The sequence below is a fragment of the Neofelis nebulosa genome, chromosome 2 (genome assembly GCF_028018385.1).
Source record: "Neofelis nebulosa isolate mNeoNeb1 chromosome 2, mNeoNeb1.pri, whole genome shotgun sequence".
Lineage (NCBI taxonomy): Eukaryota > Metazoa > Chordata > Mammalia > Carnivora > Felidae > Neofelis > Neofelis nebulosa.
The window spans coordinates 120,922,177-120,940,943 of record NC_080783.1 but is presented as its reverse complement, the minus strand read 5'-3'; the positions used below and the strand labels follow the sequence as shown (position 1 = coordinate 120,940,943).

The 18,767-nt window shown below is 44.2% G+C and overlaps 1 protein-coding gene across 4 annotated transcripts in view; it reads right to left on the bottom strand.

The window, feature by feature from the left end:
- The window catches only part of SPAG17 (sperm associated antigen 17), a 242,230-nt gene that overhangs the window by 174,085 nt on the left and 49,378 nt on the right, over positions 1-18,767 (bottom strand). For all 4 annotated transcript variants that reach the window (XM_058716054.1, XM_058716052.1, XM_058716053.1 and 1 more), the window contains exon 4: positions 3,097-3,228. In XM_058716054.1, the coding sequence (XP_058572037.1) occupies positions 3,097-3,228 (132 nt within the window). The remainder of the gene's footprint in view (positions 1-3,096; positions 3,229-18,767) is intronic.

The following is an 18,767-nucleotide window of genomic DNA, read 5'->3' as shown; positions in this document are numbered from 1 at the left end:
AAACCCCAAATAATTTATTTTAAAATGATAATGAACATTATGATATATGTGTGCCTAGTACATTGTTTCTGTAAAGTTTGTTTCAATAAGTGTTTGTTAAGTTGATGAATTAAAAACAGACTGACAATGACAGATCTAAAAACACAGAATAAATGCTGAGATAATCATGTGTGCAAGGAAGAGTCATTTCTAAACAAAACTCTCAGATTTTAAGACACAACAAAATCCGATTTAGGGTTAATTGTATAAAAGAGTCTTTCAGAATTTCTGAAATTCTAAAATTTATTTAGAGAAATACAATATATTTTCTTCATGATATGCAGATTTGGATGTAGCCAACAAGGTGTTTCCAAATAGATCAGAGTTTTCAACTATTTTTTACTTCATTGCAGTTACAAGCAGGCATTTGCTTTTCAGAAATGCCTTCAAAACTGCTCCTTTAAGAAATATCTTCCCTTGTATTATTTTTTATGCTATTAATTAGCCAGCAAGCTTTCTTCAAGGACAAAGCAAATGCATGATAAGCATAGCCCATGCTAAAGTGCTAGAAATTATTAAAATCAGTGCAATCTACAATAATGATATTTTTACCGTATTTGGCATCTGGAACTATATTATTCACCACTTACTTTTTTTTCCACCACTTATTTCTAAGAAAAAAATTTTGGTTGATTAAAACAGGATCAAATATATAAGGATCTACTTGTTTCACTGGGGAATAAAGGACAGGGACCTAATTATATTAGTTATTTTTGTCCATATCTTCTCCCTAGTATTTTTGGTTAGTTCCCGCTGTGGATATTTTTTTGGCATTCGTTTTTAAAAATACAATTCTGAAAATTCAAGATAGGAGATACAAAACACAATTTGGGCTGCACAGTTTTCGGCACTATATTCAGCATTTGAAAGGAAACAAACACCTACGTAGATTTCTTATTGCTGTTAAACAGCTCCCCTTCTAGGAAATCTCAGAATCTCAGCCTGGGTTCAGGAAAGAGGAAGAAACTGGAAGTCTTTTCTTTTTTGCATTTTTCTCATCCACATCCCACAGCATGGGTCAGTTTTATTTACTTTATACTTATTTTACTTTTCTGCCCAAGTTGCTGGCGGAGAAGCATTAACCTCAATTGTTCTAACTGACTGGTTGGGTGGTAGTGTTGAAATGAATAGAGATTATATCATCCCTCAAACAACTCTGTTCATCTGGCCTTTACCAAGAGTATTTTCTGGAGAGTACTCCATTCCAATCAGTTTTCATCAATTTATTTAGCACTTACTCGTATGGTTGCAACTGAGAGATTTGGGACTGGTATTTTGGGAACCCAATCTAATGAAGACATCAGATTAGACTATGTAATTGTTGGCTCTTGATTGCTCAGAGTTCTCTGAATGCCTCTATTACATCTATCTATCTATCTATCTATCTATCTATCTATCATCTATCTATCTAAAATTCAAGCCCTCATTCCTTTAGACTTTTGAATTTTCAAACAATAAACTAAGATTATTTGCGCATCTTCAGAATCTCACAGCTGTATTATTACAGTTCACATTTCAAAGAAATGCTGAGGAAAATCACTGCAGAAATATTTTTATATTACTTCTAGCTGTAAAATTTTTTCCTGAGCTGCCAGGATATTCCATTTACTGTTACTTAAAATCCATTAACTGAAAACTGAAGCTTACTCTGTTACAAACGATTGCTGACTTACAATAGTTGGCAAACAAGTAAACTGATCCCCTTTAGCACATTAGGTATATTTGTAGGTGCTGCGGGAAAGCACAGAGAAAACAGAAAGCGCAGAGATTTTCACAGGACTCACAGTCTACTTTTTATAATTCATATTCCCAAGTGACGTTGGAATTTAAAAAGGCAAGAAAAGATGTTTCTATACTAGCTTCAAACTTTCCAATTTTTCTTCTGCCAAGTCTTAATGACCCCGAGTATTTCTGAAGGCACAAATGTCCTGTACATGATGAAAAGAGCTTCAATAGATGGAAAACTAGACCATCACTTGTGTTCCTATGAGTAGAATTTTCCCGGGAACAATGTGTGCCACTCTAATAAGATGCTATATGGGGAATCTGTTTGAAAAACATAAAGCCCTATTCTGCAAATATAAGGTGTCATTATTATTTTTTTTCCTACAATTATCCTGTCAAGCACCCAATTCAAATAGGAAACCTAGGTTTGGGGGTCTTGCAAAGGTGAGAAAGGTGTTACTGGAACACATTCCCTCTTCTCTTTCTTCTTCCATGAACTGATTTTGCCTCTTCCACTCAGGGGCATAAAGATACAGCTTACATGTAAATCCATTTCATGTATACATGTGTACACACACACACACACACACACACACCCCACATGTATGTACAGAAGCGTTCGGCTTTCCAAAAACATCTCAGCATGATTTGGAAAATAAGAAAAACATCTCTTATTCTGAGTAATGATAATAACAAATGGATTTGAACCTAGCGTCGTTTTGCTAAAGGTATTTCAAAATATTTTTTTTTCAGATAAAAATATGAATCTTTGGAAAACGCACAGATTGATTTCCATAGGCAAATTAAATGAGAAGTCTACATGTGAAGAAGTAATCAAGCGTATAATGGGGGGGGGGGGGTGATGGATTGCTGCTGAAATGTTCAGATTATTACGAAGGTGCAGATGCAGCCTGCCATTTTAATAGGAACTCCTACTGAATATTAGAGAGAATATTTTAAACGGTTAGACCCTGACTTTGTGGGGTTTTTTTTCACATTACATTTACTTCTCCTGACTCTGTCTCACCTTGATTCCCTTCTTTGTTACCAGCATATAAGTAGACTACTCTAAAATCAACCTCAGGCACATGCCCTGATTATTATCTGATTTTTGCACAAGGGAATTTATTTTTAATGGGTCTGTCTTTGAGAAAATATAATTCCTCCAACAGATCTTTGGATGGCCTTTTTCTTAAGTTGTCCAGGCGACAGCTGAATGTGCTAGGTAACATTTAATGGAAGGCTTACGAAGAGAGGAAGTGTCCCTGGAGAAAACTGACTCCATTTTATGCCCTGTTTGCCCTCTTTAGAAGACCTAGCGTCATACAGTACCTTCTTTTCGTTTTCCCGTCTCTGCTGGTCCTTCAATTTAATCTGGAGAAGCTGAAATTTCAAGAGTTTCCCTATCAGCGGTAGGGTTAATTTCTCTCCACTGTCCATAATTGCCTTTGCTGCCGTTAACACCTAGGAAGAAACACATTAATGGGAAAAGTGGCATTTTATTACCTTTGGCACAGTCTGTTGGTGACAAAAAGGTGAAATGGTATTTCAGTTTTGCAATATTCATCTTATTGCAAAGGTGCCTCACTGCCGGCCAAAAGAATTAGAGCAAAATACCCCATCGCCATCGAGAGGGGCATTTATCTTCTACTTTACGTAAATTGGGTTGTCTGAAAATGCACTTATTTTTCCAATAAGGCAGAGTGCTTCCCACAATGCTGCGAGACTCAGACTCCCCAAAAAGGGGTAGAGGAAAGATATGCCAGGGCTCCATTCTGGATGACTGATAGGTCAGTTTCATGCTACAGAAAGTCTATTGTTTGGCGTAGCCGATAGTCCAAGCTGTCAAACTTTGACTTATTACAACATTATGAATTAAATAGGGTTTTATAATAATGGAAATAGCTATGTTAGCAATCTTTTATTTCTTGGTGACCAAATTCAAATGCAAGATAAAGACTGCTTGACGCAGAGGCGCCATATGAACGTTTCTCCCCCGCCCCCTCGCAATTTAATGTTGATCCTGTTGGTATGCAGCCTAATTGGGGTGAAATGAGGTTATTGAGTTTTCTTTGGGTGACGACAGCCACTAGGAACATACAGCTGTATTGTCCAGATGTGTGGCACTGACAGCCTGTTTTATGACTGCACTTTTTACAGCTTGTTTCCTCTAAATTTCACACAACTCTCTAACATCTGGGGCCTTTTCCTTGGAGCCCTATAACCACTTTATTTACTGCAAAAAAATAAAATCATGTAAAATATACCATAAAAAGTTGTTATGTGTTTCTCTTTATTCATGTTGTCTCCCTAATAAAGTTCACCTCTGCCGGAAGCACTGTCACAAAAGTAATCTGGTCAAAGTATTTTTCGACTTTTGTTTTTAGGCAAGCATTAAGATTTATTTATAACCTCGAGATGAATTAGGTGTTACTAAAATGTTCTGACACGTTGCTTTTCTCCCCCCTTTGGAGCAATTACTCCTCGGGGCGCATATGGTGTCAATTTCAGACCCTCTGTCTCAGACAATGACTGCGCGCACGGCATCTCATCGAGCTGCGTCTTGTCTGAGGTTCATACCAGCTCTTGGTCAGGGCTTTCCTGACCGATCCGGTTCCTTATGACTCTCCACTTTGCCAAAGGAAATAGCGGAAAGAAAGGGAGAGGACTATTTTGCTTCTAACTGCAGAAGGCCCTGTGGATTATTCGATGCCAAAACGTAACTGGACCTCTTAGAGACTACATTGGGGTTTCCTGTGTTGCATCGCAGAAGGGGAAGGCCAGGGAAAGGACTCTCTTAAAGCTGCTCTTTCTAAAGACCAAAGGAGCAGACCAAGTGTCAGAAAGCCTTGTGTGTGTCTAAGCAAACACCCCTCCGTGGAACGGAGTGCTTTGCTTCTGATGGCAGTTCTGGTCCTGCTAACACGATTTAGGGGAAGGGACATGACGGCTGTGATTTCTGGGAGCAGGAAAGCATAAGGGTACACCTGCAGGGCCTCACCGTTTAATGATGACCAGATTCAAGAGGGAAGGGAATCCTAAGGGGACAGAAGGTCACACATTTACTGTAAAACGAAAGCTGTCCAATTGGGTCCGGCCCCCAGGATAGATGTATTTGGTTTGAAATGACATTTTTCAATACCCGTTAAACAGCGTGCTGACAATCAGGCTGTTTTGTGACATCTGGCTCAAAATACACAAATTTGGGTTTTGAAAACTCACAGCAGTCTAGTATGGGGTGTGTTCCCGGTAACACAAGTATAATGACAGCATTGAAGGGAAGTCAGCACTGGAATGGGTTATCCCAGAGTGGCGTGGAGTCTCTCTTTCTGATGACCTGTGAAAACAGGATATTTACCTATGTCTGGGATGTTTTGGGTGAAGCCTGCCTGGCGTCATGGTGATGGATGGGATGTCTCTGGAGTTGCTTTCTAATCCCGTGTCTCTATGAGTCTATGACTGTTACCTCACTGTGCTAAAATGTATTCAAAGCACAACAAAAACGTCCCGAGGGAAAGGTATTTTGCAGACCATAAAAGCTATTTCTGGTCCATCTAAAACTGTCTGTACAGAGCTGATTTTAAAACAAAACTCTGGCATGGCATCAAAATAACATGCTATCCTACTGTGCAACGGGGAGATTAGTGACCAGAAGTGTCACCGGAATTGCCAGGTTCCCGTGTTCTCATGCTGCATGTACACACAGTGAAGATGAGGAGTGGCAGGGCGAGGCAGCGTTGAGCCCCCCACATTGCCCATGGAGCTTCCTCCCCTGGAACAGCCCCAGGGTACCCCATGCAGAGGCAGACTTCATGCCCATAGGGCAGGGCAGTGCATGTGGCCCCAGGAGCAGTGGCAAGAACCAGCATGCCGGTCCTTCTCTCTGGGGCTGCTCAGAGGGGACTTGACCCCCGCACATGCCATTTTCTGTGGGTGTGTTCCCCCTAAGGGAATGACAGTGCGAATCCTTGGGATAATTAATGAAAATGAAAGTCTCTGCTGAGCTCAAAATCTGAGGCTGGAAATTTTTATGGTATGTGGTCACCCCCCTCCCCAGGAGAGGCAAAGCAGGGAAGATGTTTACAAATTAATTTCTACCGAAAACTCCTTCTTGTCACCCTCCATAACTCACAGTTCTCCCCAATCAGGAGTCAGTGGTTTGGTCTCAGATGAAAAACAAACCTGCAGAGGGCCTGTGTTCGATGGATGAGTCTTTGAGGGAAGAAGAAAAAAAAACTGCATTTGGAAGGAATGCAAACTTTTCACGGAACATTCCAGAGAGGCTTTCCTTCCTCACCTTACTTGTGGTAATTGAAATAATAATCAAACCTTCAACCTTCCATTATTGTAAAGGCTGCTTGTCCAGTATCTAGTCAATATATGTGTATGTATTTGTGTGTGTATATTTGTGTGTGTGTGTGTGTGTGTGTGTGTGCGTGTGTGCTGGGGAGGCATGCAGACAAGGGTTGTAGGTATTGGGATGATAAGGGATACGACAGAAAAGGGGAGCAGTGAGCTGGTCGGGGCTGGAGAATATTCAGACAAAAACCGGAGCTTCCAGAATGAGGCAGAACAACAGTCCTAAGTGGGTTAAAACCTGGGTACTCATCAAGCTGAAATACCAAATAAATGAGCCTGGCATGAGTCAGAAACTTAAAAACAAGTCTTATGGGCAAATGAGACTCATTAAAATGGAGGAAAACTGTTGCCAGGCGAGGCCTGTATGTGTCTCCTGGACCTACTCAGGCCAGGTCTCGGGGCCTGCCAGGGCTGCGGCATGTCCAGGCCAGCCTTACCAGGGGTGCTCGGTTCTGGGAAAGATGGTGTAAGAGGAAACTTAGCTTGGGAGTGCAGCTGAGGGAAGAAGACACATTTGCACTGAACTGTGTGCAGATCGTATCTGGAGGGTAGATGCCCTTTGTCTGTTAGAAAATTTGAGATTCTGAGCATACCAAGAAATAAAAAACATTTCCCTCTTTATCACCGACCTGGCTCAGAGACTTATGTCATATTGACTATCTAATGATCTGATCCAACAAAAAATATATCAAATGAGCCAAATTCTTCCCCTGCCTGGGGATCAGGCCCACCCACAGACATCAGTGCCCTCCCTTCTCCTCTTCCACACCTCCTCTCTGGGCTTCCTCCCACATTAGTAGTAAGCACAGCATCTGCCGGCACAGGAGTTAGAACTACTTCAGAGGTTCCCATAGAAACCAAGTGTATGCATGTGTGCAAGTGTCTCCATAGGCGTACGTATAAACACATATGCATACGTGCCTATGTATGTGTACATGTATATATGACAGATGACGGATGGATAGACAGAGAGATAGATAGGTGATAGACACAATTTCATGAGGTCTGCTGCCTGGTTTCCCCGGTAAGCTTACAAGAAGGCACACGGAGCATCTTGAATCATTGCCTAACCTGGTCATGCTCAACGCAGGTGAGTTCTGAGGAAAGGTAAAGATTTTGGATCTGCCATTTCTCTGGGTCGGAGCAGAGGCCACAGAAGAAGATGGAGGGAAGGGAAAAGTGTGGTTGTGAGGGGTGGAGGAGAGAGGGGAGATGGGAGAGGGTCAGGCAGAGGGAAGACATCCCTCCAGGAACTCCAAGTAGCCACCAGTTCTCCTTAAAAACAATCTTTTGGTTTCAGGTCCCTCCTTGGGGGCCCACGATGTTTGTTAAAGCAGCTGAAATGATGCACCGGGTATGACTTCATATTTAACCTATTATTCTGGAGTCAATGACTTAGGGTTTGGAGATGGAAAGACCGCAGCCGACAGGAACACAATCCATTACTTTGACTCGGTCCAGCTAGCACGGGACTGAGCAAACAGGCTTTTGACACGCAGAGGATCCCACTCTGCCGTGTACGTTTTTGCACTTTCATTCATCTGGTACCACATCGTTTTCAGTAGCTCATCTCCCTAACGTATGACCGATTAAGTGCAATGGTTCATCATCATGGTCAAAAGTCCAAACAGCACCAGAAGGATGTACAATGAAAAGAAAATGCTTCCTCAACCTGCTCCGCCATTCCCTCTTTCCAGAAAGAAACCCTTGTGTATCCTTATGTAGTTTCCTGGGCATATAGACACATACATATGGATACCCTTTGTATTTCAATACAAACAGGATCATGCTTTCGTAGGGTCGAGTGGCTTGTGTTTTTTTTTTTTTTTTAATTTTAGAGAGAGAACGTGAGCAGAGGAGAGGGGCAGAGGGAGAAGAGAGACAAAAAGAGAGACCGAGTTGTAAGCAGTCTCCACACTGAGTGCTCAGTGAAGAGCCCGATGCCAGGCTCAGTCTCAAGACCATGAGATAATGACCTGAGCCAAAATCAAGAGTCAGAGGCTCAACTGACTGAGCCCCCCGGGTGCCCCAGGTGACTTATATTTTTATATACAAAGTTATAGGACAGCTTTCTGTGCTGACACATATTGCTTACATATATATTTTTAAGTTATTTTCATCGTCTCCTCTTGTATGGACATTTGGGCATTAATTTTACCAGTTCCCTAATGATGGACATTTAAGCAAGTTCAGTTTTTTCTTCTATTAAGTGCGATGTGTATTTTATTTTATTTTAATTTAATTTTTTATTTCTTTTCAGTGTATTTATTTTTTTTAGTAATCTCTACACCCAACATGGGGCTTGAACCCATTACCCTGAGATCCACGGTCGCATGTTCTACGACTAAGCCAGTCAGGCACCCCAAACCCATGTGTATTTTAAATATTTATGGCTACTTCCAGGTTGACATTTGGAAACTTTGTAGCATTTTTGTGCCCACCACCACTCTGTGAAGGAATGTGTTTTTTCCCCAACCCCTTCACGGACACCGAGTACTCTCCCAACTTTTCTATCTCTGTCTAGCTCAGTGCTGATAGAACTTTCTGCAATGACGGAAATGTTCTGTGTGCTGTTGAGCACACTGGCCACCAGGCACATGTAGTTATCGAGCACTTGACTATCGCTAGCATGACTGAGGAACCAAACTTTTAATTTTCAATTCTTAGTTATTTTTTAGTTCAAATCCTTCTTGCCACTAAAATAGCCAAGATTTAACTTGGTAACTCACTTTGAAAGAAGTTCATTCATACCAGTGGGTTAGCCGTATTTTAAGATTTTACCCCTTAGTGACAGGATGAAAGGGACTAGACACTGTGAAATAATTTCAAGCAGTAAGTCATAGGTGTGGCTGCTTAGAATTTAGGGTGGGGGTGGCTGTTCTTGCTAACCTGAAATCTTGCAATGCCAGAGTCGAGCTGGAAGGTAAATACAGTTTCTGTCTTCGTGGTGCTCTGCTCGGAGGCCTGGGGGGACTGATGGCGACACTGGGGTGACCTGATGGGTTTCCCAGGTACCCACCCTTGGGTTTCACCGTTGGGAGCTGCGGTTAGATTCCAGGACTGGGTCATACAGAGGAAAGGATCTAAAGAGCAAATGGAAATCTCCCGCAGATCCGGGTCTGAGGAGCATCAGAGAAGGCGAGTGAATGGGTGAGTGGGGCGGAGAAAGGGTAAGAGGGCAGCTAGGTGCCCTGAGGGAGGAATAAAGGCAACAGAAACTGCCCTGGGAACAAGACCTGGGGCGTGTCTGCGTGTGCGTGTGTGTGCACAACAGTATGCGTGTTTATGTGCACAGCTGCCTGTGGGGTGATTAAGATCGCGAAGATACTCTGTATCGAAAACCAGGGTCAAAAACTGAGATTGTGGAGGTTGAAGAATTAATAAAAAAGAAAAATACTAACACGCTTGTTAGGCATTTGAAAAAGTGATACTATGGACTACTTGCCATTTCTATCTAATTACCCTGCAGAACACAAGATATTATGTTTACCATTAAACACACGTCGGATTAAATATGTAGAACCTATTCGTCAAAGTAGGCTGTGTAACAGTATGTGCCATCTTCAAAATTTGTTGCTTAGGTAGCATCAGTATTTGCTTATGCATTCTGCTTTAATCTTACATGTTATATCTACTGGTAACATTAAATAGGAACTATTGCAGTGTGTGCGTGTGCACGTTTGCATGTGTGCACATATGCACACGCGTGCACGTGTGTGTGTGTGTGTGTGTGTGTGTGTGTGTGTATTTTACAAAACTTCCAGCGTTTGGATGGGCCCCATTCTGCATATTTGGTGCAAAGGATGGACGGGCAGGGGGTCTGCAAATGACTCATGTAGGTGCCCTCTCATGGGAACATTCCTGCTGGGAATTTTAGCTCCTATGGCACACGGGCCCCGGAGGTTATAATGATTTGTGTGCACCATGATGAGGAAGCACAGGCCGTGCTTGAGTCCTAGACTTCTCAGATACCACTGGGTGGTCTTGGGCAAGTGAATGAATCCCCCTCAAAACTCAGCTTTTTTTTAATGTTTATTTATTTTTGAGAGAGAGAGAGACAGCACACACAAGCAGGGAAGGGGCAGAGGGAGTGGCACAGAGGATCTGAAGTGAGCTCTGTACTGACAGCAGTGACCCCAACACGGGGCTCCAACTCATGAACCGCGAGATCATGACCTGAGCCGAAGTACGACACTCAACCCACTGAGCCACCCAGGCACCCCTAAACCTCAGCTTTTTAATCTGCAGCAAGGTTTCTCAACAGTGGCATGGTTGACATTTTGTGCCAGGTAATTCTTTGTGGTAGGAGGTTTCCCTGTGCCTTGCAGGATATTTTAGTGCAACCCTGGCCTCCACCCAGTTGTGACAAGCAGAGGTCTCGCCAGACATTGCTAAATGTTCCCTAGAGGGACAGAATTGTCTCTGACTGAGAACCACTGATTTACAGAAACAGAACATAAATAGAATTGATGGGGCACCTGGGTGGCTCAGTTGGTTAAGGGTCCTACTTCCATATAGGTGGTGATCTCGTGGTCTGTGAGTTTGAGCTCTGTGTCAGGCTCTGTGCTGATAGCTCGGAGCCTGGAGCCTGCCTCAGATTCTGTGTCTCCCTTTCTCTCTGCTCCTCCCCCGCTTACTCTCTGTCTCTCTGTCTCTCTCTCTCAAAAAATAAACAGTAAAAAAAAATGAAAAAGAACATCAATAGAATTGACTGAAATAATGCATAAGAAGTCTTAGCATGGCGAATGACATATGCACGGTAAACCCTCACTGAAGTTAGCTCTTACTGTTACTATGCTCCTCTCCAGGAAAAAGTTGACATTCTGGAAGGCCTTACAGTCCAGGCTGGGGAAAAAGAGAAAAGGAATGGAGTGAAGTGCCTTTAGGCAGGTAGACAGTGACCTCAATTTATTATCAGCAGGTGATAACCTGGCCTCTCCTTTCATTTAACCCTTTGCTCTGACCAAAACAGATCAAGATCCATGTAGGGAAAGCAGAGATAAAAAGAGAAGGTGTGAAACCATACTTTGTTATGGCACGGTGTGCGATGGCAATGGGGGGGGGTGGTTGTGGGGGGAGGGGGGCACGGGCAGAAGGAGGAGGGCTGCTATTCCTAATTTCTCCTGAACTGTGAGCTGGAGGACCCATTGGAAGAGTGCTCTGCAATCCCGCAGTCCCCGTTTCCTGCTCCCTCCATGCCCCACCTTCCCTCCTTCCCTCTGCATGTACTGAGTGCCAGCTATATTGCAGTCATTGTATTACTTGATCCTCTACACGTCTGGTCTACCCAATTCACATTCTTTAAGTAATGAATAATTTCCAATGAGGCATAATTGGAAAAACAGCTGGAAGGATATGGGTTGCAGGGAGAGGAGGCAACGGAGAGGGACAGAAAAAGAGGAAAGGAAAGGAATAGGAATGGCTGAAACATATTTTCTCACTTTGAGCGGAGGAAAAGAAAATAAGCAATATTAAGCTGTCCATACATAGGTTTAAAGGTGACGGAAGACGTAGGCTCCGCATGGCTCACACTGCCTGTCCAACGCAAATGGGACGTTGTGAAGGTGCTCAGACCACAGCAGTGAGAAGTTCGTAATGATGATAAATACCCATAGCAGGTGACTCCCAGATCATTTTCAGCTGTCCATAATTAAACTGGTACCCATCTCTCGACAATGTCAGGCTTGTAAAGTAATTCCAGTCATTGGACCCCTTACATCTGTGCTGAAATGAAATAATATTTGGCAGTAACGAGAAGTCACTGAAACTAAATAAACAACCCCTTTCAAGACTACATAAAAGTCGGTAACATAATAACATTTAACAGGGATTAAGACTTCTTTGGGGCTGTAAGGAAGTTTCAGAAGCAGCAATAACAAAATACATGGAAGGTAGAACAGATCTGTGCTTTCACAGGCATGTATAATTTGAAATGGGATGGATTTTCCCAAAGGAGACGCGCATTCCGAACGTCTAATATGCCCATGTCCAAAAGCACAGGACTCTATTTTAGAAGCGTTTGTTGGAATTACTCTTCCAAAGCAGGATAATGCAAAGCTTCCCTCCTTTTTATTACAGAGTGATCGGGTTTTTGTATACCTACAAAATATATAAAGGCACATGAAGCTGAATGTGATAATATATGGAAGAATGATACAGAAAGTTCAGATGTGCCTTAGCTTATGTGTGTATTAGTAACACATATTTCCATAATCATGGCGATCTTTTTTTTTTTTTTTTTTTGTAGATCAAGATCTTTTTCTTGGTCCCATAATGCTCCCACCTTGGTCCCATAATGCTCCGAAGTCATTCTTGGTTCTTTCAGCTTGTAATGAAAGCTACAACTGAACAAGCCTACAACGTTTTTGAACCTTTCCTAAGGGAATTAGCTCTCATATCAGGATTATTGGTGGCCAGGGTTTGTCTCCTCTAGGAGCTCGGACGTCAGATCCTTATCCTTACCTAACTCATCTAAACCCCCTCGCAGACCTCACAGAATACGTAGGGATGTAGGCATACAGCAGGTTCACTCATTCAATCAGTGTGGGAATGCTGTCTTCAGAGTTATTTCAAATGTTTTCAGCAACGATTGCAAAGCTGTAGGAATAGATGGCAAGCAGGAGTAGGTTCTCAGACTAAGGAACATGCAAATGGTCACATTGCACCCACCACGTACAGGTCAAGGATTGTGCTACACTACATTTTATTTTGAGCTTCAGATATTCCAGCTCATTTAATTCTTGCCTTCTCTTCCAGGTGGGTACTCTTATCACCCCGTTTTATTGATAAAGAAAGGGAGGCCTGGTGATCACACGGCAAGTGAGTAGTAGAGATGGGATTTGAACCCAGACAATCTTCTTCCAGTCCTGCTCGCCATCACCATATTCTGCGGCCTCACAGTAGGCCTCTTCACCCCTCCACTGAAGTTCCTGGAGTCCCATCTAGTGCCTCAGCCTCTCCCCAGTCTCCGCACCCAATCCTCATCTCGGCTGGAGGGATGAAGGGCTTCTTAGCCCAAGGTTTTATGTTTAAATACTCTTGATATCTATCTAGTGTTTCTTACTAGAAATAGCTGAGCTGCTTTTTTTTTTTTTTTCCTGAGACCTAGCAGGGACCTGAGGCTCAGAGTTCTCAACCCTAATGGCTCTGGGGGGGGGGCGGAATACACCACCCCAAAATATACCACTTTGGCATGAAGATTATTTTGAGCTAAAAGCGCTTAAAAAACAGCTGGTGCGAGAAGAACATTCTGACCTCCCCTTTTCTTGATTGTGGAAAACAGGAGATAAAAAGCTTCCGTGTGAAAGATGCCATCCCTATACCAGGGGAAATGAAACATTAGCATCATCAAGGATGAGAAGTTGAGACAGAGAATTCGCTACAAACAGGCCTTACTTTTTCACATTGCCTCTCTGTTCAGTTGGATATAAATGCCCACGGGTTTTGCCATTTTTTCGAGATCTTCATTTCCTTATGGGGGCTCTCTTGTCACATAAAACTGATGTACACGTGTATGTGTCTGTCTCCTGCTAATCTGGACAACGCCAATTTAATTGTCAGGCTCAGCTAAAAAGAACTCTAAGAGGGTAAAAGTGGCCAGTGACCTTCCCTCTGGCTCCATCAGTGTCTTGTCCCATAGCCCAAGTCCCGTCCTAGAAAGTCAGAAACTCAGGCTGGCAGCCACCTCCACTTCCTAGCCTCTTCCTCCTTAAATCCTAAGTCCTTCTCCTGAAATCCTGCCTCAGTCTGAGTCCTGCCACTTGAGACCCTGCTAGTCATTGCCAGACCTACATATCTGGATATGGCTGGTCCCTGGACTTCCTGCACCCGACACCACAACATTACACGCACGTGTCACTTGCCGTTTGGCTCGGATGCCACCTTCCACCTCCCAGGCTGAAGGTTGCTGGTTGCCCACCCATCATCCCCGCTTTCTTCCTAGGAGAATCTGACTTCTTTTCGGGGATTGACTCCTCTCCTATTTGGCCCATGTGCCTCAGGGCAACCACAGCTCCATGGGTGGACCTATTTGCACCGGAAGTAATCCCATCCCCCGGCCCCAGCCTCGTCCAGGATTGGTCCAGCATGAGCACACGATCTAGTTAAGGCCAGTGGGATGTGAGGAGTCTTATTCTGGGGCCACTAGATCTGTGGTGACAGCTTTGGGAAAAGGCTTGAAGAACAGGTTGCTGTAGCCAACCCCCCCCCCCCACCTCCCGGATACAGGAAGGATCAGGGCACTGAGGGGGTGGGGCTGGAGCCTCGGCGGATGCTTACCCTGAGGCTTGCCTAGGCTCCTAGTTATACAAGCCACTACATCCCCTTTTCTCAAGTCAGAAGTAAGGTGACCAAGCTGCTATCGATATGGTGAGATTCAGACTTTCAAATTAAGAGACCTTAAAAAAAAAACAAAAAACAAAACAAAAAAAACCCACCAGGGATAATCCAGGTGTGTTTCCCAGCAGCACCCACATCAGCTGGAAACTTGTTAGACGTGCAGATTCGTGGGTTCCACCCCAGAACTACCGAACCCACAACTGCGGGAGGGGCCCCACAGTCTGTTTTAGCAGGCTCTCAGGTGATTTGGAGGAACCACTGCTTCATCCCTGGTTTCTTCTGTGGCCTTTCATGCCAGTGTATTTAAGCCACATGTTGGCAGTTTCACCATTGAGTCCCTTGTTAACTCTCAGTTTGCCTCAGATTTTAATTATTTATTTATTTATCTATCTATTTATTTATTTATTTTTTTAAATTTTGCACACATGACAGAGCACTAGTGGAGTAGGGGCACAGAGGAAGGGAGAGAAAGAATCCCAAGCAGGCTCCATGCTGTCAACGCAGAGCCCCATGTGGGGCTCGAACTCACAAATTGTGAGATCATGACCTGGGCCAAAACCAAGAGTTGGACACTTAACTGACTGAGCCACCCAGGCGCCCCTTTTATTTATTTATTTATTTATTTATTTATTTATTTATTTATTTATTTTAATATAGAGACACCAAGTTGGCCACTTGAGAAGACAGCGTGCAGGGAGATTTCTGCTAATGTCCTGCTGGGTGAAGAATGCCTTTGGTATGTCAGCACTTTCCACTTTCCCCCTGAGTACTCTGTTTCCTCACAGTTACGGGAAAGCTGTCATGCTTTTCTAGCGTGGTTGCTGGCCGTGTTCTTCAGGGCTGGTGTTGTCTCCTAGCTTTCAATCTATCCCAAACCTGTCCCACAAAGAGGGCTTGTTTTTCAGCGTCTCTGTCCCTCCCTCATGTCCTTGACTCATTAGTTAGAGAGGAAGCATAGAGGATATGGGTGTGTCCTGGCCGGCTACTGGCAGCACCCTTTATGAGCAAATGGATGCTACATAGTTTTCCACAAGCTCCAGAATCCCTGGGACCCTCATTAAAGATTCAGATTGCCCAGGATCTACCCCCCAAATTACCAAATCAACCTCTGGAGGCGAGGGCCTGGGGGTAGGAAATTTTAACAAGCATTCTAGGGATTCCTAAGAATCCTGGAGTTTAAGAACTGGGACCAAGGTCATGTATATGCTAAACATGAGAATCATGGACAGAGGAGTTCCCCAGAGTGTGGTACTCTCAGAGCTAAAACTAAAAGTCCCTGGCACCGAGGACAGTTGGTCACCCTAAGAAAGCACGTTCGAGGCAAGCCATCTTGAAACTGTCTGGTATAGCAGTAGAGCGTCATTGGTCTGGTTTTATCCTTTGATCTGCTTTCCTCAGTACTAGCTCATCAACTGATGACCTTCTCAGAGCCTCATGGTCACCCTAAAGTCTGAGTCCGTCTATCTGAGGCAGCAAGGCTATTGGCTTTCCCTCTAACAGGTATCATTTGACATGGTTATTCATCTCAGAGTCAGGAATCAGTAACCTAACATCAGACATTCATGGGGCACCGAGAGGTGGTCCCTTGCTCAAGGGCACTGGTGTTTAATGGTGGTATTGATCTTTATATATGGCATCATGATTCTAGAGTCTGCAGAGGGTTATCTGCTTCTAATTTCTAGAATTGGCTAGTATTTTCTGAACTCCACTGGAGTCTGAACTGTACCACCAAGGAGTTATGAGCCACACTGCCAGTTTAGAACACTCCCTTCAGATTTCCCTTCCGTAGGCTCAGACTCTGAGCCCCACACTCCCACTGCCTGCTGGAGGTATTGTTCCAAACCCTCCCAGGAGCTCCAGATCAACTCCTATGCGATCTGAGCCCACCTCTGGTCGCATTCCTCTTCTAGCACTCCTTTCCAGCCACTGTCTTCTTGGTGTCCGCCCACTATGCATCAGAACCTTCTCGCACATGCTATTTCTCCTGCCTGGGAGGCTCCTCCTCAGATATCCACATAACTCACCTCCCTTGGGTTTTTTATTCAAGGGTTTCCTTCTCAATTTTATCTTCTCTGACCACCATGTTTAAATTAGAAAACTTCCTTCTACTGTCCACACTCCCAACACTCTATGCTTCTTTTTCTCCATAGCATTTATTGCCATCTCAAATAATACATGCTTTATCTTTTCTCTTATTTCCCCTTCCCATAAGGGCATCAGTTTTTATCTATTTTTTCCCCACTGATCAGAAATCAAAGCCTAGAACACAATAAATGTTTAGCAAATAATTACTGTACGGATTAAATCAGATGGCCATTGTGAACCATGTTTTACAATGCTTAATTGCAAATTTCACCACTACCTGGAGCCCCTACTATCATGAGTCACCCATGCTTGGATCTTCCTGTTGACCTGGATCAAGGCCGAGTTAACTTGGGCCTTCTGGAGGGTGCGTTGCCAATGCTGTTTACCCTTCCTCAGAGACCTGTTCTAGAAACAGACTGTTCTGGTGATGCAATCCCAGTGATGTCCCTTCTTCATCATCCAGCTGTTGAGATGGAGCCATTCTTGGTTAGGAATTAACTTGGCTCACACTTTAAGGATCCACCCTGTCATTCACCTGATATTTTACAGAGCACCCCCCTACATTCCCCATGCTAGAGATCTAGAGACAAAAGCAGCAGCCTCTGCCCATAACGAGCTCTCAGTCGAGGCGGGAAGGCCCACTACAGTGTGCCCAGAGCACATCCTATGGTATCCTGTGCCCTACCCAGTGATGGAGGTGAGAGAAGGTGTGCTGGCCCATGGGAGGGCACCTCCTCTAAACTGGGAGAGATAGCAAAGGTTTCCTGTAGGTGTCACTCCTCAGGGAGTTTTGAAGGATCAGTGGGAGTGAGTGATTGAGCCTGGGCGGTGCGAAATGGGGGAGGAGGGAAGGAGAGAGGAAGGGTGGGATCCCAGACAGAACAACGACGGAGGCCAGAGAGAGTCCCATATTCAGGAAACTAGAAAGTGGCTGGGAGCATGGTGCAGGTGATGGGGGGTTGGGGGAAGACAGAAGTGGCAGAGGGGCGGGCAAAGGGGGAGGACTAAGGGAAAGTTGACACTGGCGAGGACACCAGGGACTTGAATGACATATTAAAGGGATTTGGATTTAATCCTGAAAGTAATGAGACACAGAGAGTTTTGAGCAGGTAAGAGACATGATCAAATGTGTAGAGGTCTCCTTGTGAGTCTTGGCATTTTATTTTTCTTCAGTGAGTCATCATATGTAGCAAAAAACCCCAGGCTTTAGTGGAGGTCTTGGTAACCCATGGCAAACTTCAAGATAATTTGAATGCATATTTCAGAGTTTACATTCTGGACCTTTCCCCTCCAGCTTTAACTGTCATCTGCTTCTGACACTAGAGGCTCGCATGTTTACCAGAGGTATTCTCATTTGCTCAGAGGCTACGGACAAAGCCCAGGGAGGGGAGGCAGCACAATCTACCTTGAAAAGCAAGGGAATTAGCAGAGCATGAACATGTTCTGGCCCCTTCCAGGTCACTGTTACTTTGGCAAAACTCAACAGATTGCCATTTGGATATCCGGGCCTTTGGATGTTTACAAAGGCAGGGGCCTTTGATGGCATGTTCCTCTGTCCCTCCAGCTCTCAGTAGCACCAGCACAAGCGTTCGAAATGAAAGACAGAATGAATAGGACAAATGGACGACTGAGCAGTGCAGAGGAGTGAGGAAAGGTGAGAATAAGTGGAGCCACAGTTCAGTTCTGTGTGTCCGGCAAGGGGCATTCAGAGTAAGATGGAGAGTTCCTTGCGGGGGATGATGGCCCCTTTCCTGGCTCTGTGGGCAGCATGGGGACAGAGGGAGGCTGCATTTCCCCAAGGGCAAGTTCAGAAGTGCCTGGATGCTAGGACAGAAGATGTGTTCCTGGACTTGCCTGAAGATACCCCTGATCACCATCAGCATGGCTGCGATCTGGAATTGGCATTTTTAATGAACCCTCCAGATGATTTTGAGGCATGGAACTTTGAGCACCTCATACAAGGAGGCAAGCAGAGGATGGGAATTGGAATGGCTCACACCAAAGAGCCTCCCGGGTCAACCTTTCCCAGACTTCTTACCTGAGATCACTCCCCCTGGGTCCTGCTTCTAATATCTGCCGACCCCTCTCCTGTGCCTTCATTAGCAATCTGGCACATGTGTGTCCTTCTCCTGTGGTGACCCTGAGTTTGTACAGGGCTTGGGTGATGGCTTCTTTCTTTTATCCCTCACAGCACCTGAAATCTGTTTGGAAATCACTTAAAG